At 40.8% G+C, this 26,316-nt stretch overlaps 1 protein-coding gene across 4 annotated transcripts in view; it reads right to left on the bottom strand.

The window, feature by feature from the left end:
• Window positions 1–24,603, bottom strand: part of MLH1 (mutL homolog 1) — a 33,608-nt gene extending 9,005 nt beyond the window's left edge. For 3 of the 4 annotated variants that reach the window (XR_014150230.1, XR_014150231.1, XM_081834773.1), the window contains exons 1-12: window positions 24,273–24,603; window positions 17,616–17,706; window positions 17,417–17,515; window positions 16,422–16,495; window positions 15,266–15,338; window positions 13,888–13,979; window positions 10,645–10,687; window positions 8,076–8,164; window positions 4,989–5,101; window positions 3,396–3,489; window positions 1,983–2,136; window positions 896–1,248 (exon numbers count right to left, since the gene is read on the bottom strand). Coding sequence is in view for 2 of the 4 variants with exons in the window: in XM_081834773.1 (XP_081690899.1) it covers window positions 896–1,248; window positions 1,983–2,136; window positions 3,396–3,489; window positions 4,989–5,101; window positions 8,076–8,164; window positions 10,645–10,687; window positions 13,888–13,979; window positions 15,266–15,338; window positions 16,422–16,495; window positions 17,417–17,515; window positions 17,616–17,706; window positions 24,273–24,388 (1,391 nt within the window). In the remaining 2 variants the exon portion in view is untranslated. Of the gene's footprint in view, window positions 1–895; window positions 1,249–1,982; window positions 2,137–3,395; window positions 3,490–4,988; window positions 5,102–6,360; window positions 6,471–8,075; window positions 8,165–10,644; window positions 10,688–13,887; window positions 13,980–15,265; window positions 15,339–16,421; window positions 16,496–17,416; window positions 17,516–17,615; window positions 17,707–24,272 lie in introns of those variants that run through there. The other variant, XM_081834774.1, reaches the window with a different exon arrangement.
• Between the last annotated feature and the right edge of the window lie 1,713 nt (window positions 24,604–26,316).

Raw genomic sequence — 26,316 nt, 5'->3', positions numbered from 1 at the left:
AAGTGAGTCTTATAGAGCAAAAAATACGGTAGATGCTAGTGAGTGCTTCTAGACCCAGTCTTAATCTGCCAAGGTAACCTATTATGCTGGTCCTTTTTATTAACTAGATGTATTTACTGTATTTTTCGCTCTATAGAGCGCACCGGACCATAGGGCACACCTAGCTTTTTTTGGGGGGGGGGGAATAAAGGGGAAAAAAATTATTTCCCCCCGAGCCCCAAAGAGCAAAGAAGCCATGACAGCGAGCAGGATGGATCCCGCTTGCTGTCTTGGCTTCGGTTTTAGCCTCGGGGCTGGGGCAGGGGAAGCCTGAGCTTCCCCCGACCCCAGCCCCCAGAACAGGTCCGGGAGTGAAGGCGAGGTTGCGCTCAACCTCGCCATCGCTCCCAGAGCTTGCTGCTATCCGCAATCCTTCATAGCAGGGCAGGAATTCCCGCTGGGCTCCGCAGGCTTGCAGATAGCTGCCCTAAGCCCGGGGTGCGCAATGCCGCGCTCCCCGGGCTGCAAGCACTTATCTGCATTTGCTCCATAGGACGCACATCCCCTTCATTTTTGGAGGGGAAAAAGTGCATCCTATAGAGCGAAAAATACGGCATTGTTTCACTCTGCTATTGGTTTTAACATTTCCAAGTGTTTTACAGAGGATAGTTTGTGTGGTTTTTATTTAGTGCTATTATTTCCGAAAAAGAGGTGATAAATGTGTTAAAGAGAACTAAAAAGACAACACTTCTTAATTCAGCCTGGGGCAACCCTTTCCCCCCAAAAAAGAATGTCAAAGACAGAAAAGTGCTGTGATTCAGGAGCGTCACCAAGCAAAGAGGAGGGAGAAGAAGATGCCGAGTTCTCATCAACGGTAGTTAACTTAGAAATGCTATTCCACAGAGATCGCTCATACCTAGCAGGTAGAGCTTCAAGAGGTGCTGGTTGACTTTCTGTTGACCCTTCTGCAATCTCCACAGCTTCTACTCTTAGATTTCTTGAATTCAAGTCACTGCAGTCTTCCATCTCAGCATCTTGTAGCCCAGTTCCCTTGCAACTTTGCTTGTTGTTGTTATCCTGGGATGTCACTGCAGAAAGTTCAGATGGCCTAGGTTTATTTGCTGGCTGAAGAAAAGCATCCAGTTTCTGTTCCCGGGAATCAGTGCGGACCATCTGACGGGCACAGACCTTGTCTCCCCCTTGATTAGTTGAAGAACTTGCTGATTTAACAACATCGGTGGAAGAGGCAGTAACACCTGGCAGCAATGTCTTAAAGGAAGAGATGAAAGAGAAGCAATTCAGTATCTGGAACTGTACAAGTCTCCTTCTAAGCTAGTTGGAGAGCCGGATAAGCACAATTCATGGGCATCACATAGCTGCAACTATAACATAATCTACCTGTGTGGAGTAGCCATTACAGATTATGCCAAACGTAACAGCCTGCTCTTTACAAGTGATGAGGCTCTAACAAAAGCATTGCAGGGGATTGGCCTAGATGACCTTTGGGGTCCCTTGCAAATCTACAACTGTATGATTCTGAGTACTGCTTTCTAGTTGAAGACCAAATGCATACAGAAATCTTTATCCCATTTGCACATATAAAGTGAATCACAACTGGCTACTTAACATTGATTCTGTCCATTATCCCCTTTCTGTCAGATAGAATCATGTTAATGCCCTTTATCAGTGGTTTTCAAATGTCCCATCACCAGTATATTCCATATTTGCCTGGCATGAAACTTCTGTCGGTTCAACTGAGGCCACTTTATCTGTTTGTGTGCAGCACTGGTCTGTCTTTGGACCCTTTTTTGTGTAAACCACTAATCTATGTTAAAGAACACACCTAAAAATGACGTTTTGTTTTGTTAAGTCCAGCTTATCCAAAACATTTCATTGGACAAAACAAATCCAAATCCTGAATGCAGAGCACTCACTCTCGCAACCACCAACAAAGCAGACTGGTTAGCCTTTTCCTTTTCGGTGACATGCTCAGATTCACTCACCTGTGTAAAATATACCCTTGATGAGTTAGAGCCCAACAATTTGCTCTCTATGTGTTGCTGTACACTCTCCAAGATGCTGTCTTCATGCAGAAAATGAACTTCATGCTTTGTGGGATGCACATTCACATCCACGTTCTGAGGGTTTATTTCTAGGCTGCAAGACATTTTGAGAACACCATGCAAAGTTAATCAAAAGAACGGCAATTCAGCAGATTTGATAGAGTGGGTGCCTGTGGCGATCACACAGGGTCCCCGGACGTTTCACCGTCTATTGATCCCTGTGCCACCACTTTATTTCTCGCTGCTACCACCCAGGCCCTACCTGATACAATACTGAATCCAGACAGGGTTAAATTGGAACATAAACTTCTGTTATCTATTGCAGTTTAACAAGCGTGTGGTTTAATAAACGATATTACAATCATAGGGTGCCTATCCAGACCTATAACTTCTGCTACCTGCTCTCACTCACTAAACCACCTCTCAGATATTTACTTGTTTTCCTAGCCCCTAACTATTCCTGACTCAGCTTATCTCGCTACACTAAATCAACCTGCCCACAAACTCTATCCCAATTCACTCCCACACCAACCACCCAACAAACTCCTCCCTTTGCCCCTCCCAGAGCTGGTTTTATAGTCCCTCTGACTCCACCCCCCTGGGTTCTGATTGGGTAACTTATTTAACTATTTCACCTCCAGCACTCTTATATGTTAACGTCAGAGTTCCACAGCCACAGAGTTTAGGGTGATCTGTGTTTCTCAGAGATTGGATCCTTGTTTGTAGTGCTTTTGAGTTTTTAAAACTGCAGAGAAATAACATTTCAAGCCTCTTATTTATTATTGAGCTGATGATTATTTAGCTTTTGTATCACCTGGAAATTAAAAAAACTAAAATATGACTTAGTACTCATACTGCAATGACATTAGGAATATTTTTGATGTACATGCATGTTAGGGTAATGATAAACTCTAGATTTGTACAGTGGTACCTCGGGTTACATATGCTTCAGGTTACAGACTCTGCTAACCCAGAAATATACCTCGGGTTAAGAACTTTGCTTCAGGATGAGAACAGAAATTGCGTGGTGGCAGCAGGAGGCCCCACTAGCGAAAGTGGTGCTTCAGGTTAAAAACAGTTCAGGTTAAGTACGGACCTCCGGAACGAATTAAGTACTTAACCCGAGGTACCACTGTAGTTGATTTTTATTTAATAAAAACAAATGATAGCAATCACTGCTTAGAAAGGCTAATTTTGTTTAACTGAGGTTAAACAAAATCTTGCCCATTTTTACTCAAAAGTGAGGCCCACTGTGTTTAGTTGGGCTTACTCCCTGGGTGCATATGATTGCAGCCTAGATGCATTTTTATCTTTTTCCTGGTCACATGAACCTCCATAGAAAAAACATTTTACCTTATGTACAAAAATGGATGTGTATTTTTAGGTAAATAAGCCGCATATACAGTTTCTATTGCTTTTCGCAAAGCATTTGACTCAACCAAGCGATCTAGGGAGGAAAAACATAAAAATCAGGGGAGACAGGTAAGCAGTATACATTATTTTCTGTATAATACAACTTTTACACCCATCTCTGTTCAGTCTAGACCTTCACTTTTTTATTTATATAACCAACTGGAAATACATGGTAACAATTTAAAAAGCAAATGTAACTTTATCATCAACAGTCCTCAGAATATATCTGCAATTTTGCATGTTCATGACACCAGATGCAATGCCACACCCTGATCCTAAATAACCTTCCCATGCATATGTTTACTTTACTTTACAAACACATTGCCTTGGAACTGATTATTTCAATGACACTTAAATGCACTTCACTTTCTTTGGATTAACAGCTAATGTCTGTACTGCAAAGGATTATCTAGTGAAAGTGTAAAGAATGGATTAACTGCCCTGCCCTAACCAAGTAGGATACCTACATTGGAAGACAAAGCTGGAGCACTGAGAGGTGCAATATTTTAGGTCTACTTGTTTGTATCAAGTAGAAAGTTAAGAAAGTCAAACAGGGGCTCATATTTATTTCAAAGACCTTGAGTACAGTGGTCCTATACTCAACTTAATTCATTGTTTCCTCCTTCTGTTTTGGCAAGTCAGTTTGCAGTTATGTGTGAACTCAGACTCAAATATGGTATATTAAATTATATCGGGGTAGGAGAACTGTAAATAAGGCCAATATATTTCACATCTGACAACCAATGCACCTCTTGGGTAGATGAGCCTAAAAAGCTATCTGAAACCAAAAGAAAGCATTCGTTCCCAGATGTAATTTCCCCACCCCAGTTTCCTACCCCAGTATAACATCTTGTCTGAAACAGGCCACTGCTTCTCAGCTATGCCAGTCCCAATTTCTTACAAATACAGTGGACAAACACTGTAAATTCTGACAAAGAAAGTGAGTGGGTTTCCAGATGGCAGTTTGCCCCAGCTGTTGGGTACCAGAGGGGAAACACCACCTCAAGAAACAGTATTGTTTAGTACAGGAGTTTGGCAGCATCAAATGGTTAGTCTCACTGTTTCCATCTGAGCTGAACCTGATGCACTGGGACAGCAGCAACAGCAGTTCTTGCTGCAAAACGCAGCTTCCATGTGGCTTGGAAATGCCTGACATGCCAATTCTGCTTGGCTGACCCTTAAAAACTCCTCTGTCTGAAATGACCTTTACTATCAAAGCAGAGCAAATGTAACTAATATGCACAATACATTAAAACAGCAAAATTTGGGAGTTTAGGGAATAATCCCTGACCCTTTAAAACACATAATAAAATCAAGAAATAAAGCCAGGAGACAAAAACAACCCTTTCTTTCTCTAGTCAGCACTCCACTGTCAGCACCGCTAAGCACTGCTCACCACCATTGTTTAATAGAGAGTGTTACCTTGTTAAGACTACAGAAAATTTCATAGAATCATAAGGAACCCAAAGAATCATCTAATCCAACCCCATTTAATGCCCTAGAACACAGAGAAATGTGTACTTTGGTACTTACGGTTTATGAAAAGCAAGAAGATGCATTTCTTTACTGAATAGTTTGCATTGGTTACGTAACCCTTCATTTTAAAAGCTAATGTTGCATCTTCACAGCCCACTTCAATCAATTCTCTGGATAAAGTTAAAAAGTAATTAATTCCCCCTTCTGTATTCTTAGAAACTATTTCTCTAGGATACAATCAAATCTTCATAAATTTCATATCCATGTATTTATTCAGTAATTCTAATCTGACCAAAAATTAAGGAGCAATAGAACATACTTAAAGCTATTTTATGTCTTTCGTCTATACATGTTGACTCAAAAGCCAGCCCCACTTTCTTCACTGGAACTTACTCCCAATTATGGGTACAAAGGCCTGCTCTCTTCCAAATTCAAATTTCAGAATGCCACAAACATCTGTATTTAAGTAAATTCATCATATAGTTTGTCAAATTACTCTTAATTAGAGACTGTGTCATTACAATGGCCCAAACACAGGAATGAGTAAGATTTCATTGTACACAAAATAAATTAATACCAATATATATTGCCTCTTTAATGGTAGCCATTTGTCCCACCTCAGTAGCGTTTCATCAGAATTACTTTTCTCCTTTTACTGCAATGTGAAGCCATTTATGGAAAGTGGCCAGATTCACCCCTACCTTTTATCGGGACACATTCTAAGGCCTGGCTCAGATGATGGTCTAAACTAAGCATAAGGCTTAGCAAGCTCTCTGCTCCCCACCCCCTTACTTTGCAAATACATATAATATCCACTGACTGTTAAATACAAAGCCAGGGAACTGCGATTTATTTTAACCATGTTTAACAAACCAGTTAAACAAATCATGCTGTAGATCAGCCTTTGCCAATCCGGAACCCCCAGATGTTGGACTCTAATTCCCATCAGTGCCAGCCAGCAGTCCTACAAACATTTGGAAAGCACTAGATTGGGGAATGGTGTTATAGATTGTCATCTGAACCAGGCCTATTCTTGTAATTAAACATCTAAACACAATTTTGACAAAGAAGGAACAATAGTTCAAGGGCTGCTTCACTAATATATTGAACAAGTGATTTTCTCTCCCTTCTAAGACAACTTTATCCAACATAGCCTAGAAATGATTTAACATTAACTTTTACTACAGGTGCCTTCACCCACATTCTTTAAGAAACCAAAGGTCAGATCAAGATGTTTTGTACAGAAAAGGGAGGGTGATTTACAGCTGTGTAAACAGAACTCAGCAATGAACAAGCTATTCTGTATAGTTTTCATTAGAAAAGCAATGCCTTCTGTTCACTACTGCTTTTGCCAGCATGGCGGAAGTATTGACTGTTCAGCCCTACTACTGTAACTGTCATTTCTAAATTTAGAAAGTCTCACACTGACCTTTATGCCAGTGTTGGCAGGAATCCTAAAGAACAGGCAGCAAACAGTTCTGCTGATTTGCTCTATGTTGTCTGAGTAATGACAGGAGAGAGGCTCTTTCTACAAATACAGCTGAAAATGCATTGAGAGGCCTGTTTCAGCAGTGGTTTAAGAGATATTTAATTATTCAAATCACTATCTGTCCAATTTGGTTCAAAAGCCTTTAAAAGGCTGTCTTTTTTCTGTGAAGTCCTTGACACAGCCCCCTGGCCTCAATACTAAGCTGTTACATTTACTGTTAAGTAGACTATCCTTAAAGATGCTGTGATTACTAAGAACAAGTTATGGGTTTCTCCAAAAACAACTCATGCCAGACAAATCTCTCTCTCTCTCTCTTTGGATAGAGTTACAAGCTTGATGGATCAGGGGAATACTGTGAATGTAGTGTACCTTGAATTTAATAAGGCTTTTGACAAAAAGTCCCCCATAATAATCTTGCAGAGAAGTTGATAAAATGTGTACTGGACCAGATAGTGGTCGGGTGAATTTGTAGCTGGTTGACTGGCTGAACCCAAAGAATGCTCACTAACGGTTCATCATCATTCTGGGGAAAAAGTGACAAATGGGGTGCTGCAGGATTCTGTCCTAGGCCCGTTGTTGTTCAGTATCTTTATTAATGAATTGGATGAAGAAATTGGGGGGATGCTAAAGGGTCTGGAAACCAAGCCTCATGAGGAACGGTTGGGTATGTTTAGCCTGGTAAAGTAGTGACTTAGAGAGGAGATATGAAAGCCAGCTTCAAATATCTAAAGGGCTGTCACATGGAGCAAACTTTTTCTCTCCTGCTCCGGAGGCTAGGACCTGAGCCAATAGATTTAAGTAACAAAAAAGCAGATTCAGACTATATATCAGGAAGAACTTTGTGATACAGTGGTCCCCACAAGACGAATGCCTCGCAAGACGAAAAACTCGCTAGACGAAAGGGCTTTCCGTTTTTCGAGGCGCTTCGCAAGATGAATTTCCTTTTGGGCTTGCTTCGCAAGACGAAAACGTCTTGCGAGTCTTGCCCCTTTCCCCCCCTTTTTCTAAGCCGCTAATCCGCTAATAGCGCTAATCCGCTAAGCCGCTAATAGGGGTGCTTCGCAAGACGAAAAAACCGCAAGACGAAGAGACTCGCGGAACGGATTAATTTCGTCTTGCGAGGCACCAGTGCAGTAAGAGCTGTTCAACAGTGGAACAGACTTGCCATGATAGGTAGTGGACTCTCCTTCCTTGGAGGTTTTTAAGATGAGGTTGAATGGCAATTTGTCATGTATGATCTAGCTGAGATTCCAGCACTGCAGAGGGTTGGACTAGATGCCCCTCAGTCACTTCCAACTTTACCATTCTAAGATTCTATGATTCTAAGTAGGTAGGCCAATCTGAAATAACAACATATTCGTCACCATTTACTATGTCTTCATTTCCCTCTCCTCCTGCTGCCCTGTGTCAAATTCTAGACTTTCTTGATGATGCTTTCCTCAATCTTCTTTAGGAAGTATACTGAAAAATCAATGTACGCTAGAGCTGTTTCCATATGAAATTTTCCTGGGCCTGTTAAAATGTATTCTCAAATGTATCCCACAGCATTTACTGTCAAGACAATTGTTGTCATAATCAGAGGGGTTTTGTCTGCTACTATTATAAAGTGTTTGAGATTTATTCTTAAGTTAAATTGAATTTTGAGATCAGTGTACCTGCTAACAGCATTTCCAAAGACGGAGCGGATATTGTCAACGGTTGTAGCATTCAACAGTGTTCTAACATCTGCTACTATATCACCTTGCTAAAAAGAGAATATTTAGATTTGCATTTACTAATGTTTCTGATGTATTATATGAAGATATTTAGGCAACCTAAAAGGCATGTTGAATGGAAATTTACATTTACCAAAACAAATTGGATTTATCAAAACAGTTGCATTGTACTGCCAGTGAACAGTATTTTGCCATCTTGTTGTGTATCTCCTCATGAGAACCTGGGTTCAAAAGGCCATTCTATCTAGGAAGGAGAACTGCTAAGGTGTGATTTTTTTGGCGGGGGGGGGGGAGATATTAAGGATCTAATAAACCAGGAGATAGCGCACTTGAAGTTCCCAGCCAAACCGCAAATGAAATGGAGAAGGAAAAGCATTGACACAAGGCATCCCTTCGGTTCAACCTAATGAAAGCCTCAGTGAGAGAAAGAAGCCTACAATTTGTGTCCTTCAAAAGTAGTACTTTCAACACTACCTAAAAACTAGACTTCTTTTACTAAGCAGGAACAAGACAACTGACTTTCTTTTGTGTCATCCAGGACCATGCATTCTTTTTGTCTTGTAATCCAAGGTTATAACTACCTCTGAACCACTGAGCTCAAGAAGTCACCTCACAGACTTCTGAGTGTGTCCTTTGTTAGTTTTGCGGCCAGACACCCTTGCTTGCTTAGATAAATGTTGCCTGATTTTGTCTGAAACTCCAGCTCTGAATGCCCTTTTTCTGTACTCCCATGTAGCCTGATTTGTAAAATCTGCCACAGCGGAGGAAATAATTTTCTTCAGGCCTTCATTTTGGATTTTCCCCAAGGATTCCTGCACCCTGCCATGTTTGGATAGCTCATAAAAGGAAAGAAAGGTATAACTATCCATCTTGTCAGCTTTTCATTTTTTACTGTAATTCTCTCCCCCCCCCCCAACTTTTCTTCCAGCAAGCTGGGGCTAGCTGCAGCATCACTCCTCCCTCTATTCCCTCTGGTCTCCAAGACAGCCTTCAGTTATAAAATTGCCATTTGTTATACTTTGTCAAAAAAACCCTCAACTTTTGAAAGGGTCTGATCTCATCTCTATTGCTACTTAAACTAAACAATCCAAAGTTAGGGTGTTTTACTGTTTTTGTTTTGTTGGTTTATTAAATATATACAGTAGTACCTTAGTTTAAGAACAGCTTAGTTTATGAACAACTTGGATTAAGAACACTGCAAACCCAGAAGTAGGTGATTTGGTTTGTGAACTTTGCCTTGGAAGCAGAACATCTTCCGCTCCTGTTCAGTGTGTTCCATTTGTAAATTGAGTCCCCCGCTGCTATGGGAAAGCACGCCTTGGTTAAAGAATGCTTTGGTTTAGGAACGGACTTCTAGAACAGATTAAGTTTGTAAACTAAGTGTCACGGAGCTGGCGGGGAAGGCTCCGGAGTTGAAGAAGGGGGAGAGAGAGGGGCCGGTAGAAGAGGCAGCACTGAAAGAGGGTGGAGAGCAAGGGGAAGCCACTCAGGTGGAGGCAAGGCTCCCTGATGTTAGCGAGCAGAAGCACCTATCTACCAGCTTAGACACAGAGGGAGAGGGAAGACCAGTTCCGTCAGCTCAGGACAGGAGGGGGTTAAAACACCAGGAACAATGGAGGCGTTGGGATTGCCCAAGCTGCTTTGCTGGAGGAGCAGGAAGTTCCCACTGCCGGGATCTGCTACGGATGATTCGGACGCTTGAAGAGATGCTCTGTACCTTGTAAATATTGTATAATAAAGACTGTAAATACATCTCTGATTGAGCAGAGGGATTTATTGCGAAGGGCTCAACAAACCCATCACACCAAGGTACCACTGTATACTGATTGCCAATTAATTTACCAGAATCACTCACTGTATTCAGCGGAGCTTAATCCCAGGTAAGTGTGCAAAATTGTGTACCCTTAAGAATTCTAACAGTTGTGCTTGAAAGAAGGAATTTCATAGCTTAAAAAAAAGCCCTCAGGTAACTTTGTCATCACAACAGAATACAGTTAATGACCGTTTCACATGGGGGTTCCATTCCCGGCCCCTGCGTGTGTTGGTGGAGTGCATATAAGTGCAACCTGCCATGTTATGTCCCGCCACACCCCCATTCTGCCCTTTTAATGACTTGTTTTGTGAAGTTTTTGGTTACTTCCAGCTCTGGTGCTGTGCACACATGCGTGATCATGTGTTTTTTGGATGTGCATTAATTGGTCATTGCCTGTATCTGAATTTCTAAATTTTGGGTTGCATTCAACAAAGTCCTACACAGAGCAGACCCATAGAAATTAATGGACCTAAGTTAGTCATATCCATTAACAATCAACGGGTCTACTCTGAGTAAGGCTAGCATTTAATACCACCCTTTATTTTTAAAACTATAACTAGGTTGAGCTTCATTTCTTTAACTGACCATGCTACATATTTTTTTAGAAAAATAAATATATAAAGGAATAGGGTTTGGACACTGTAATATTACCATAACCACTATTCAGCAATACTTTAGAAGCAAAAGTTTACTCACCTTTTTAACTGAAAAACTGATGCCAGAGTTGTGAACAGCATACCTGGGAAGAGAAAATACACAGGCCTTAATTAATTAATTAAAATTACAGACTGCTTTTCTAGCAGTTTCTGAATTCAGTCTACAATATTCCCAAATAAACCACAATTCAACTTGAAAGCCAAGTTAAAACAACATTTCAAAACAGTACAAAATATCATTATTTTTTTTTTTAAATATTTTTATTGGATTTTCAAAATTTTTTTAAACAAACACAAACATATATCATAAACACAAAACACAAAACAGAATATCTGTAGTTTCATACCCTTACAATCATTACCCTCTTTCAGTGACTTCCCCCCACCCCCCCCAGCCACCTTCCCATTTCATTAAATATCTCAGCAAGTTATTTGTTCAAATCTCTTAAATATTATTCATATCTTTTCTTATAATTTATCCTTTATCCATTTTTACTTTAAATCCCATTATACATATTAAGTTGTTTCTCTAAGGTCGGCCTAATTTCTCTCCCATAAATTCCTTGCTCTTTATATTAAATCAAAAAACAATAATATTTCTATTCTAAACCCCAGACTTTTACCACTCTACACTCCCCTCCCCCTCTGTCCCGGTATTTGCCCCTTCCCACCTTAATATCCAAAAGAAAAAAAAAACAGATTTAACCCGGATTTCTCACATCAGAGGCCCTTAGGCCCCCGTTAATCACTCTCCAGCAGTTTTGTTTATAGTCCTTTTTATTGATCTTCTCTTCTCGAAGGAATTCTGTCACCAGTTCCTCATATTTTTCAAACAAAAACAGTCTTTGTCCAGGATCAACAGATCTCCCATGTTGCAGCTTAAAGAAGAAGTCTCCATCATACTTATTCGTTCTTTCGTAGCTTAATGTTTCAGTTGTTCCAGGGACTTCCATCTTTCTCTCTCTTTGCAGATTTGTGATCCATTGGTTGTCTTTTTCACTTCTTTTCCTCCCAAAAGTTACAGATATTTGATTGCTCTCTTCCTCCTGAACTCCTTCTTCTTTTTCTTCTTTTTCCCCCAGTTCTGAAGTTGTCTCTTTTTCTGCAGCTGCAGATTCTTTTTCCATCCGGTTAGCTCCACCAACAGATTTGTTTAGTTTAAGATTGAAGGTCATCAGTTGTTCTCTCATGGCTAAGCTCTGCTCTTGCAGAGCTCCCACCAGGGAAAACATTTTTTTTATCTCTGCCAGTAGTTTTCCTTCCGCAGCCATTGCAATGTCTTTAGTTCCCTCCAGGGGGATTTCCATCATAGTTCTTTTCCAACAGTTCGTTACTTTGTTATTCAGAATTAGTTTGTTTCCAGTCAATTTAATGTAACACTTTTAGTCCCAACAATATAGTTATAACACAGTTTTAACTCAATTTCCAAGCTGGCGTCCGTTTGACAGCTCTTTTGACAGCTGTCAAACACCTTGTTTTTTCTCTCGGGTTCCCAAGCAGGGCACTGCCCGGGTTCGGGGGGGGGTCCGCCAAAAGCAAAACCTCTGGGATTCCCCTCTCTTCACTCCAGCACAAGTAACTTTTTCAACCAATTTATGAAAGTGTTCTTTCTCCTTTCAACACCAGAGTCTTTCCGACTTAGTGCTCCTCTCCTTACTTTAAGTCTTTTGGTGGGGGGGGGAGTGTGGACTTCCTTTTTAACACATCCCCCGCTCGTACTCAAATTCAATAATAAAACTTTTAGTGCCAAAATTTCCTTCTACTCACGAGTTGTTTTTTCAGTCCAAATTTCAGGAAGAAAGATAGCGCTCTCCGGTCATGGCTCGCGGCTTCGCTCCGCCAAGGCAGCGATCGACTCTCAGCTCCACGCCACTCTCTGGTCCCCTCCGTAGCCTTTAAAAAGGCTCTTCGCGGGTCGGGGAGGGCGCTTAAGGTGCCCGCCGAGTCTCCATGTCCGCAGGCTTCAGCGCCTGCGGTTTCTGAGGGTCCCCGTGTCGCCGGCACGGCAAGACCCGTCCTTAGCGGAGCCGATTCCCTCCAGAGCTCGGAGGGAATCCGCCATTACCCGTTCGCGCTATCCCGGAAGTCCAGTACAAAATATCATTAAAGCCAGCATGAACTAATATGAGCAAATGCATGCACAAGGCCAGCCACAGCCTTAGCCATTAAGAGCAGTGAAAATACAGTTCTTTAAGTCCTATTGAAATGTGTTGAACAGAGCTGAACAGAGTTTTGTAACTATGGCTACTGACAAGACCCTGTCCTGTGAATGACAATTTTTTTTTAGCATACACTTTATGAAGTGATGGTGAAGCGTATGGAAACTAGCTGAACTTCTTAGCATTTCAAGTCAAGAGAAACCAGCATTTGATTTCATAAGGGTTGTTCAAGCATCTGCCTAAACACACAAACACTGGATCCATGGACAAGAGGCGGAGTGCACATCCAACATCACCCTGTCTGCTATATACCCCTCTGGGGGAGGGGGCTTTTACTCACATTCGCTCACTATGCTTTCTCACACCTGAACATGCCTTTTTAGTTAGTCAGTGGCAGTCATGTGGTTCCATATTTTCTGTGTAACCACCTCCTCTTCCTTTCCCTGGTGAAGGTGCGGTAAAACAAATAGGCTACCATGACATAACAGTTTCCATGCCTCTAGAACCAGCAGAACAAACTCTGAGTGTGATTATGTCACAGCACACATTTGATTTTTATCACACATTACTGGGGGGGAGAGAGGAGGAGTTGGGACGCAGACACAAAGCTCTGGTAACATCTAAAATTAACCAAGATCTGTCTTGGGAAGACTAAATCATTTGCTGTTAGCTATATGACTCAGAACAAAAAGACCGAGCCACACATTTCCATCTTGGCAAAGGCCCTCTTGGCTTTCTTCTTTTGTTGGATTTACAACCCTGGGAGCAGAAGAACCTCATCATGCTGCTAAGTACAATGGAATTTGTACTTTCTTTCTGTCTCTTTCAGACATTTGCGCACAAACAAATCTGGAGGCCTTTTGCAACTGTCAATGTTAGAGAGCACAAATGCTATGTGAATGTGAAACTGGCTTCAGTAGATTCTTTTCAAGTCTAAAAGATTGTCAAGTTGTATTTGTGTCAGTATACTGACATCAGTAAAAAGGCATCCCTCTTGCTATTCTGAGTTCCTAATTTATCAAAGATGTCATTACTCGCTAGAAGGAGAAAAATGCCCAAATCTAACATAAAACAAGGTTTGCAGGTGGAGGTGGGGCTTCTGCTCCTTTTTAAAATGGATTTACCTGCTAACAACTTCCAGAATTTTTGCATATTCTTCACTAGGTTTGTTTAAAGCTTTTCTCCTAGTGGTTACATTGTAAAATAGATCCTCAACCTGCAGACAGAAGCAAACAGGCAGTTTAAAGCAAACTCAAAACAGAAACATGGATCACTCTGCAATGCCCTTTTGTGCTGGCAGAAGGAAAGAAAATTGCATCCAAGTACATGGGGCGTGCACACGGTTTGCTTGCACCACTTCACATATGTTTTCCGTTGTCAGCTCACAGTGCTGACTTTGTGACAGATGGGAGAAGCTGCATTCCCTGCTCCTTAGTCTGTTCCCTGCAGCTGCCCAGTTCTAAATGAAGGATTTTTTTATCACATTATCATGAATGAGGAGAACACCTGAATATTAACAAACAGGAAAGCCCTATTTTTAATTCAAATGCTCTGGTCAATATTGCTCTCCCATGCAACTGACAAGCACGATAAATCCAAATCCATTTTAATTATAATGCTACAAAATTATGGGAGTCATAAGGTTAAGAGTGCTGGACTAGGACCAGTGAGATCAGGGTCCAAGTCCCTACTCTGCCATGAAGCTTTCTAAGTGACTTTGAGCAAATTAGTGCCTCCCAGCCTAATCTACCTCACAGGTTATGGGGGTAAAATGGGGAGAGGGAGAACCACACAAACCACCATAAGCTCCTTGGAGGAAAAGCAGAATTTTAATTAAAACATGATTTTCTCTCTTGCCCGCCCACTTGATAAAAGGTACAATTATCTGGAAATATAAATACATTTCTAAACACCACTTGTGAAGAGTTCCTGCAATATATTTCAGTAAAGTTAAAAGGTGATTGTTGAAGCCCAAATAAAGCATCAACATGGGCAAATTGAAGTTGCCTGTATTAAATGCACTTCAAACTTGTGCCATTAGTGAACCCTCAGTATCACTATTATTATAACTGCATATGGTTGCACTGTGGTGTCTAGCAAGATGCTACAAAGCAAATGTTCTGCTTTAAAAGAAGTAAATAATTAGTGTTTTATGCAAGAGGCATGTGTAAGTAAGATAAATACAAATAGTTATATTCCAGTTTTTAATGTACTCAAATATGCATGTATTATGAATAAGGCTATTCCAAGAATCATAGAATTGTAGTGTTGGAAGGGATCCTGAGGATCATCTAGTCTAACACCCTGCAATGCAGAAATATGCAGGCTGTCCCATGCGGGGATTGAACCTGCAACCTTGGCATTATCAGCGCTACACTCTAACCAACTGAGCAAGATAATGTTAGTGCCACAAAGTTCCGCAAAAGAATACACAGGGTTTAAGATTAACTAAGAATGCATCTGCTCCAGTGCTGCAAAAATTTCAAAAAGCAAGTAACCCACTGTGATTTGAGTTCCCTGGTTTCCAGCACAAGGTTTGGGGGCAGCCTTCAATTTTCCATCAGAGTAGTTTGCCCTAAAAGCAAAGCAAAACAAATGATTAACTATTTCAATCAGTTATTAGATTAGTCCACAAAGGATTATTTCAAGCCAGCAGTGCTTTAGAAAGAGACATTAAACTATCACCACCACTTGTTTTCATCAATTTCTATGGCATTAAAAGTGAAGTAAGCACAGAATCTGTCACTGGTACATCTATTTCAGTATTGTCTACACTGAGCGGTGGTGGGTCTCCAATGTTTTAGACAGGAAGTCTTTCCAGCCTCACCTAGAGATGCCAGGACTTGAACCTGGGACCTTCTACAAGCAAAGCAGATCCTCTACCACTGTTTTGTAGCTCTGAGTGGTGATACTGTATTCAAATTTTGTTTTATTATTTATGCACTTGAGCCATCCCAAAAAAATGTCATTAGACTTCCTTTCTAAATGAGATGAATTTACACACACACAGTCTCTGCATTTAGAGCTTACTACTTTTGCTTCATTGACTATGCAAAAGCCTTTGACTGTGTCGACCACAGCAAACTATGGCAAGTTCTTAAAGAAATGGGAGTGCCTGATCACCTCATCCCATTTCTTTAAGAACTTGCCATAGTTTGCTGTGGGAAATAACACACATAGCATCAGATTGCATAACATGTTATTGCTTAATCCATCTTGTCTCACTATAAGGCAAGACAGATTCCTGTTACTTAAAGAGTACCTTTAACTTTTCTAGGCATTTTGCTACATTTGTACATTCTATTGAGAGGGAATAGAATGGCTATAACCTGTAATTGCGTATAATCTACACTGGATGAGGAATGCAGTGTATAACAAATCTTTAAAATGATTTCTACAAACAGCAACAGAAAAATTCTGCTCATACTTGATGCTCATTAAAAAAGGGTTTTGTTTGCATCAATGGTGCAATGAGTGACCTCCTGTGGCTAAGTGATGTATTGCACAATGCTGATTTCTCTCGTTCTATTCTTAAACAATAAGAAGTCTTCTGCCTGCCTGTTCTTTTAATGTTTTTAGAGACATTGTTTATCTTCTAAAAGTTTATTAGATTTGAACACTGAATAAGTGCAGTAAACAAATATTTGAATATACTTACCTGTAGGCACACTTTCCATCAGCTGTCTTAGTTGTTATAGTAACGTGGGCAACATGACTTATACTTGCCAGTGCCTGGAAGAGAAAAAACTAAGTTTTAGAAACTGAGTAACATACAGTAACATGCAGATGTTGAAAGTGGTACATAGTTCTTTACTGGTATGAAATAAGCATTCAGTAATCACAGTAATAGCATAGTAATTACATCCCAACTAATTATCTGTATTTGTAATCCTCACTATAATGATCTACATGCAGCTGGATACAAACTCTCTTCAAATAAAATGTTTTATTTATTCAGCCTACTTTAACAAAGTAACATACAAAAAAAATCAACACAATGAAAACAGGATAAAACCCATAACATGAAGCCAATTCATCTCCTATATATTTTTGAAAGTTATTTGTTTGCTATGCATTTGCATACCTCATAAGATGTAATGAGATTTTGCATGATGATTACTGAGATCAAGGAACAGATCCTTATATTTGGACACAATCAGACTCAAAATGACAGACTGAACCTTTTCCAACTGAACTGATTTTAAAACTGATTCTTAGAATTCCTGAGCAATGCCTGATACAAGGTTGCTATAACAATATAAACAACAATTTAGGACTGCAGAGGACAGCATAGCATCAGGATCCAAAAAAAGAAGAATCCCAAATCAATTTAAATATAATTGTCTTTACTGTCTACCTAAAACCAGGCTTTCCATCCCTATGATAGAGGTTTGGTGCAATACGGTCCAAATGGCAGTTCTCAAGTGAACCCTTGCAGCCACATTATGGATGGTTCTGCATTACAGTCACTTTGATTACATTTGAACCAACTTTCAGTGCACCTGAAGTTACTTAAATATATAATTATTGAATGATGACAAGCTGTGTTCTACAGAACTGATAAACCTGGATGGAATAGGAGAGCAAATGGGGGAAATGGCAAAAAACTTATGCACTATGATAAACATTCTAAAACTTAAGTCAAAAACATACCTCGCCTCTAAACCCGTATGTAGAAATACTGGCTAGGTCCTCAAAAGTCTGTAGTTTACTTGTGGTGAATCTCTCACACACAATATCCAAGTCTTCTCTCTGCAGAAGGAAGACAGATGTGAGCCAGAATTATCTCAAATATTGTTTGTATTGTTTTAAATAAGGTCTACATTCTAGAAAGACTATTAGGTTTACTTACCCTAATTCCACAACCATTATCTTGGATTTGAATTAGTTTCAAACCGCCATCCTTCACTGTTACCTGGATGCTGGAAGCTTTGGCATCCAAACTATAGATACAAGAAATACATTTCAGTGACAGAGACAACACAGTCTATTTCAATTCTAAATCAGTCCAACACAAACATTTATCTCTGAAGGAAAGCAATGTGAAGGGGACAATGGCTTGTACCCCTCTCTATTGCTCCCCAAGTTACCATAAAGTCTCTAGAATAGTAAACACAGGAAATGGAAGTAATGAAAGTATTGACTGACCTTGCTTTGGACAATGTCTGAGAATATTTATTTGCTCTCAGAAAGCTAATGCAGTGTTGGGAAAAGGGTTGTTGATCTAATGCCACATATACTGTACTGTGGACCAGGGTCTGTGTAGTGCAAATAGTTGCAAATCAGCTAATAAGAATAAGAAATGGGCCTCGCAATGAAGATCATAAAAAGATGTTAATGTTTTAGATCAGGCATGACCAAACTTGGCCCTCCACATGTTTTGGGACTACAACTCCCATCATCCCTGGCTAACAGGACCAGTGGTCAGGGATGATGGGAACTGTAGTCCCAAAACATCTGGAAAGCCAAGTCTGGCCATGCCTGTTTTAGATGATTCAATGTACAAAAATGCATTCTTGTTGCTTTAGTCATATTCAATATTGCCAAAAATGCTCAACAACTTTGCCAGTTTTCTGTCCAGATTTTACTGTTTGAAATACGGCAACCATATATATAGGAACCGTGTGTGTGTGTGTGTGTGTGTGTGTAGAGAGAGAGAGTGGGAAACGCTTTCACCAATATGACGACTATGCAGACTAGAACCAAGGATAAAGAAGCTGTATGTTTTAGTTTAAAGATTAATATTTGTGTGTAATGTGTTTATTGTTTGCTGTTGCTGTTCTGATCCAAGGTCAGTTTGTTGTACTAGTGATGACTTGTAAGGAGGTCTTAACCAGAACATGAAGATGTCATGTCATGGCTGACATGGAATGGACAATGTGGAACTAGTTATGTACGTACTTAGCATGATGTGTAAGCTGTATGTAAAATAAAAGTCTGTGTGAAATCTGCAATCGGTACAGCAACCAACACTTATGGAACTGTCCTTTACTGCAGTAAAGTTAATAAAGGGTATTGTCCTGCTGTATCCTTGATTGCATTTCTTACTGACTAAGCCTGAGGGATGGTTTTAGCTACTCCCTTGACAGCAACACATTAGGTGCCTGCTTTTTATGCCTACTTAGCTTTTTGCAAAGCAGACTATACATAAGCAATTTTATTTCACCCCAAAGTAAAATTTCCCAGCAATCAGGGTCTAGAGATCATTATGATCACGTTATAAGCTTTCTTCCTCTACATTTAGAGGAAAATTTTAGAGGAAAAGTTGTTGCCCACTGTGTGCAAATGTTTGCTGTTACAAGGCTACAACCCTAAACACACTTACTGGAATGAAAGCCCCATTGAACTCCAGAGTAAACCTCCCTAAGATTGCACTAGCTGCTAGCACCTCTTGTCTGCGGGACGGACCCCTGACAGTTAAGACCCCTGACAGTTAAGTCCAGCTGCAGGCGACTCTGGGGTTGTAGCACTCATCTCATTTTACAAGCCGAGGAAGCCGGCGTTTGTCCGCAGTTTTTCTGGGTCATGTGGCCAGCATGACTAAGCTGCTTCTGGCGCAATGGAGCACCGAAACCAGAGGAGCGCACGAAAACGCCGTTTACCTTCCCGCCGGAGCGGTACCTATTTATCTACTTGCACTTTTTGGGGTGCTTTCAAACTGCTATGTTGGCAGGAGCTGGGACCGAGCAACGGGAGCTCACCCTGTCGCAGGGATTTGAACCGCCAACCTTCTGATCGGCAAGCCCAAGAGGCTCAGTGGTTTAGACCACAGCGCCACCCGCGCTATTAGGGATACCATAAAGCAGAGTTGGGGAACTTGTGGTAGTCCCAGTGCTGGACTATGACTCCCATCAGCATGACCAATGGTCAGGGATGGCAGGTTTCCCATACATGTCTTAAAGTTAAGAATGAGAGGGGGCAGTGCTAAGTCAACAATATGTGTTGAACAACAGAGAATACCTTTATTTATCTAGCAAGATTTAAATACCGTATTTTTCGCCCTATAGGATGCACTTTTTCCCCTCCAAAAATGAAGGGAAAATGTGTGTGTGTCCTATGGGGCAAATGCAGGCTTTCGCTGAAGCCTGGAGAGCGAGAGGGGTCGGTGCACACCGACCCCTCTCGCTCTCCAGGCTTCAGGAAGCTATCCGCAAGCCTTGGGAGCCTGCGGGAGTTCTCGCCGGGCTCCAAAGGCTTGCGGACAGCAGCCTGCAGCCCGAAGCCTGGGGAGAGCTGAGCAGCACAGCCTGGTCTTCAGGCAGATATCTGCAAGCCTGGGGAGCCTGGCGGGAGTTCCCACCGGGCTCCCCAGGCTTGCGGATAGCAGCCTGTTCTGGGGGCTGGGGAAGCTGGGGGGGGGAATATTTTTTTCTTTATTTCTCCCCCCCAAAACTAAGTGTGCCATATGGGCCAGTGCGCCCTATAGGGCGAAAAATACAGTACTTGATTGTAAGCACCCCTAAGTAGTTTACAAGATTATAAACACTTTCTTTTTGTCTAGAGTCATTCCCAAGCAGGGTATCATCGTAATAAGGAGAAACCCACTCTAACCACTTTCTTGCCACAATTCAGAATCGGGCAAACCCCTATAATCGTAGGCGCAGGTATCGAACTAGCAGCTCCGCCCTGGTCATCTGAGAGACTCGGTGCAGGAGATTCGTTCTGCCACGAAGCAGATGGACACACACACACATATCCTGGGGCTTTTATAGCACTGCCAGTCTGGCGCCCTGGGTGACGTTGGGCCCGTCGCCATCTCTTAAGCCTGACCTACCTCACAGGGTTGTTGTGAGGATGAAACAAGGAGCAGGGAGGAGAACCATGCGTACTACCTTGGAAGGTAAAGGAAGCATAGAAATGTGAAAAATGAAATAAATAAATTACCAACCACCTTGGAAGATAAAGGCGACATAGAAGTATGAAAAATGAAATAAATAAACAAACTGCCAACCACCTTGGGATGATAAAGGCGGCACAGAAATATGAAATAAATTGCCAACCACCCTGGAAGGTAAAGGCGGCCTAGAAATGTGAAAAACGAAATAAATAAATTGCCAACCACCCTGGAAGGTAAAGGCAGCCTAGAAATGTGAAAAACGAAATAAATAAATTACAACCCCCCTTGGAAGATAAATGTGGCATAGAAATATGAAAAATGAAATAAATTGCCAACCACCTTGGAAGATAAAGGCGGCATAGAAATATGAAAAATGAAATAAATAAATTGCCAACCCCCTTGGAAGGTAAAAGTGGCATAGAAATATGAAAAATGAAATAAATAAATTACCAACCCCCTTGGAAGATAAATGTGGCATAGAAATATGAAAAATGAAATAAATAAATTACCAACCACCTTTGGAAGATAAATGTGGAATAGAAATATGAAAAATGAAATAAATAAATTGCCAACCACCCTGGAAGGTAAAGGCGGCATAGAAATGTGAAAAATGAAATAAATAAATTGCCAACCACCCTGGAAGGTAAAGGCGGCATAGAAATATAAAAAATGAAATAAATAAATTACCAACCACCTTTGGAAGATAAAGGCGGCATAGAAATATGAAAAATGAAATAAATTGCCAACCACCCTGGAAGGTAAAGGTGGCCTAGAAATGTGAAAAATGAAATAAATAAATTACCAACCCCCTTGGAAGATAAATGTGGCATAGAAATATGAAAAATGAAATAAATTGCCAACTACCCTGGAAGGTAACGGCGGCCTAGAAATGTGAAAAATGAAATAAATAAATTGCCAACCACCCTGGAAGGTAAAGGCGGCCTAGAAATGTGGGAAAGAAGTTTAAAGACTATTTACAGAAATATTGCAAAATTAATGAATGTTAGAACGATATTGGACAGAAATTAAGGGGTTTCCAGCTGTAATGCTCAAGAAATATGAAAAATAAGGTTTAGAAATAAGTAAAAACTAAATGGTGAGGATTTGCTGAACTAACCATTGGAATTGGAATACAAGAAAGGGAGGTATGAGGAGGTCTGGAAAACAAGTTACAAGAAAATAAGTAATGGAAATTCTATGTGTTTTTAATTATTTTTGCATTTTTGCATTTTTATATTTTTGTATTTATGTTATTATTTTTTCTTTTTTTATTTCACATTGTATTATTTCTGGAAAACTTTAATAAATATTTTATAAAAAAAATATATGTGGGAAATTAAATAAATATATTGCCAACCACCCTGGAAGGTAAAGGCGGCCTAGAAATGTGAAAAATGAAATAAATAAATTGCCAACCCCCTTGGAAGATAAATGTGGCATAGAAATATGAAAAATGAAATAAGTTGCCAACCACCCTGGAAGGTAAATGTGGCATAGAAATATGAAAAATGAAATAAATTGCCAACGACCCTGGAAGGTAAAGGTGGCCTAGAAATGTGAAAAATGAAATAAATAAATTGCCAACCCCCTTGGAAGATAAATGTGGCATAGAAATATGAAAAATGAAATAAGTTGCCAACCACCCTGGAAGGTAAAGGCGGCACAGAAATGTGGGGAAATTAAATAGATAGATAGATATAGATATAGATATAGATATAGATAATATAGATAGATATAGATAGATAGATATAGATATAGATATAGATAATATAGATAGAGAGAGATAGAGATAGATAGATAGATAGATAGATAGATAGATAGATATAGATAGATAGAGATAGATAGATAGAGATAGATAGATAGATAGATATAGATAGATAGATAGAGATAGAGATAGATAAATAGATAGAGATAGATAGATAGATAGATAGAGATAGATAGATAGATAGATAGAGATAGATAGATATAGAGATAGAGATAGATAGATAGATAGATAGATAGATAGGTAGATAGATAGAGATAGATAGATAGAGATAGATAGATAGAGATAGATAGAGATAGATAGAGATAGATAGATAGAGATAGATAGATAGAGATAGATAGATAGATAGAGATAGATAGAGATAGATAGATAGAGATAGAGATAGATAGATAGATAGATATAGATAGATAGAGATAGATAGATAGATAGATAGAGATAGATAGATAGATAGATAGATATAGATAGAGATAGATAGATAGATAGATAGAGATAGATAGATAGATAGATAGAGATAGATAGATAGATAGAGATAGATAGATAGATAGAGATAGAGATAGATAGATAGATAGATATAGATAGATAGAGATAGAGATAGATAGATAAATAGATAGAGATAGATAGATAAAAACAAAATAAAAAAATTCCTTCCAGTAGCACCTTAAAGACCAACTGAGTTAGTTCTAGGTATGAGCTTTCGTGTGCATGCACACTTCTTCAGATACACTGAAACAGAAGTCACCGGACCTTTCTATATAGTGAGAAGGTGGGGAGGGGTATTACTCAGAAGGGTGGTGGGAATGGGTGATTGGCAGATAGCTGCGATGAGCCTGTTGACGACTCTTAACGACTGCAATAGGTCTAACAGGAAAAAGCAAGGGGTGAGAAGGTGAAAAATGGCTTTGTCATGTATAATGAGATAAGAATCCAATGTCTTTGTTCAAACCAGGTCTCTCCATAGTTTTAAGTTTGGTGATAAGTTGCAATTCAGCAGCTTCTCTTTCCAGTCTATTTCTGAAATTCCTTTGTAATAGAACAGCTACTTTGAGATCTTGTATAGAATGTCCTGGGAGATTGAAGTGTTCTCCTACTGGTTTTTCTGTCTTGTGGTTCCTGATGTCGGATTTATGTCCGTTTATTCTTTGGCGTAAGGTCTGGCCTGTTTGTCCAATATAGAGAGCTGAAGGACAAACAGGCCAGACCTTACGCCAAAGAATAAACGGACATAAATCCGACATCAGGAACCACAAGACAGAAAAACCAGTAGGAGAACACTTCAATCTCCCAGGACATTCTATACAAGATCTCAAAGTAGCTGTTCTATTACAAAGGAATTTCAGAAATAGACTGGAAAGAGAAGCTGCTGAATTGCAACTTATCACCAAACTTAAAACTATGGAGAGACCTGGTCTGAACAAAGACATTGGATTCTTATCTCATTATACATGACAAAGCCATTTTTCACCTTCTCACCCCTTGCCTTTTCCTGTTAGACCTATTGCAGTCGTTAAGAGTCGTCAACAGGCTCATCGCAGCTATCTGCCAATCACCCATTCCCACCACCCTTCTGAGTAATACCCCTCCCCACCTTCTCACTATATAGAAGGGTCTGGTGACTTCTGTTTCAGTGTATCTGAAGAAGTGTGCATGCACACGAAAGCTCATACCTAGAACTAACTCAGTTGGTCTTTAAGGTGCTACTGGAAGGAATTTTTTTATTTTGTTTTGACCATGGCAGACCAACACGGCTACCTATCTGTAGATAGATAGATAGATAGAGATAGAGATAGAGATAGAGATAGATAGATAGATAGATAGATAGATAGCCAACCACCTTGGCAGGTAAAGGTGACCTAGAAATATGAAAACTAACGAACGAACTATCTAACCAACCAACCAACCAACCAACCAACCAGTTCTCCAGCATCTCCTTGATGGCGTTGGCGGGTCTCTGGATGACTTCTCCAGCCGCGATGCGGTTCACCACAGCCTCGTCCAGGCGGCGGATCACACCCGCCATCAAGGCCATGAGGGGGCGGCCGGCGGCGGCGGCTCTGGCGAAGGGTCTCGGGGGCCGCCGGGGAAACGACGGCGAAGGGGATACGGCGGGCGGCTGGTCTCGGGGGGTTGTGGGACGGGAGAAGAAAGGAAGGGGCCGCCCTGGCCGAGAAGCTCCGGGGAAAGCCGTGCGGAGCCGCGCGCTCCCTCAGAGCAACGGACGCGTCAACCGCCAAACTCGCGCCTCAACGGCCTCGCGCGCGAAAGTTCCAGCGCGCAGCCGATTGGTCCGCGGGCATGTCAATCGAGGTTGGCCGGTTGCCGGGGTGAACAGTTGTTTCCGCCTATAGGGACGCGCTTCCGTCGAAAGGGAAAGGATATAGAGTGTTGTTGTTGTTGTTTTGAGGAAAGGAGAAAAAAAATGAAGAGTGGCCCAGGCGCTGCGTAATCACGGGACTCGCTTTGGCGCTGATAAGTCTCTGCTTTATTTTAACCCACCTGCAGCTGCTGTCATTCTGCCGGCCAGTTTTGTAGTTTTGTGCTGTTGGTTTTTTTTTGCTATAATTTGTTCTCCCTGTTTTAGATGCGATATAAAATGAAATAATAATGCTAGGAACAAAACGAAACCAGATATTTCCTGCATGCTTTTATCGCCTTTTTTATTTTATTTTTTGCAGGCATAGCCTCCAACTTTTCCCGGATGAAAATAGGGACGTTCTATTTCATCATGCTTATAATTTTTAATATACTATCTACACCCCGCCCATCTAATTGGGTTACCCCAGCCACTCTGAGCAGCTTCCAACATATATAAAAGCATAACAAACATTAAATGTGGGGCCCCTTCCCCCATACCTTGGTCGGGATTAACCTAAAATGCACTTCTTTCGAACAAAACAGCAGCAGCCCTGCTTCCCCCTGTATAAAACACCCCTCAGGCAATTTACTCAAATTGCTTCTTTCAGCTCAAATTCGAAGCTCAATTGCATACAGGCTCCTCAGTCACCCTTGGCATAGCTGAGCATAGCTGTCAACTTTCAGATTTGAAAATAAGGGATCAGCAGCCTCACCTGTCCCGGGGACAGTCTCTGGGATATCCAACAATCTGGGATAGCAGCGGGAAGCAGCGGGAAATGGCGCTGGAATAAGGGAATTCCCTGCAAAAAAAGGGAAGGTTGACAGCTATGCTGCTGAATAAAGCTTTATATTATTATTGTTGTTATTATTATTATTATTATTATTATTATTATTATTATTATTATCTTAGCTTTCTCCCTAACAGGACTCAAGGCGGCTTACAGATAAAAATAATTTATCTGGGAAAATAATTCCCAGAAGTTGGAAGCTATGTGTCTTCTAAAATATGTCTGTCTTCTAATACAGTGGTACCTTGGGTTAAGTACTTAATTCGTTCCGGAGGTCCGTTCTTAACCTGAAACTGTTCTTAACCTGAAGGACCACTTTAGCTAATGGAGCCTCCCACTGCCGCTGTGCCGCCAGAGCATGATTTCTGTTCTCATCCTGAAGCAAAGTTCTTAACCCGAGGTAATATTTCTGGGTTAGCGGAGTGTGTAACCTGAAGTGTATGTAACCTGAAGTGTCTGTAACCCGAGGTACCACTGTATGTCTATGGGCGAGGAAGGGATGACGGAGAATACTACAATTCCCAGTAGTTTGCACAGCAGAAGGCATGCTGGGAAATGTAGTCTGGCGCTGCCCCCAGCTTGCTCCCTTCTTCCTCTTCTTCCAGCCAAACACAGTGCAGTAATCTTCCCTTCTATCTTAGCTGCAGTAGCAGACTGTGCATGAATTATCAGTGATTTAGATCAGGGGTTGTCAACCTGATCCCAACCGCCCACTAGTGGGTGTCTCAGGATTCTAGGTGGGTGGGAGGGGGTTCTATAGCAAAAGCTGAATCTTCCTTCCATCGAGCACTGGTGGGCAGTAAGGAAATTTGAC

This window comes from Podarcis erhardii, assembly GCF_964252035.2.
Source record: "Podarcis erhardii genome assembly, chromosome: 12".
Classification (NCBI taxonomy): Eukaryota; Metazoa; Chordata; class Lepidosauria; order Squamata; family Lacertidae; genus Podarcis; species Podarcis erhardii.
Note: the sequence above shows the minus strand (reverse complement) of the source record. Positions and strands in the feature narration are given on the sequence as shown.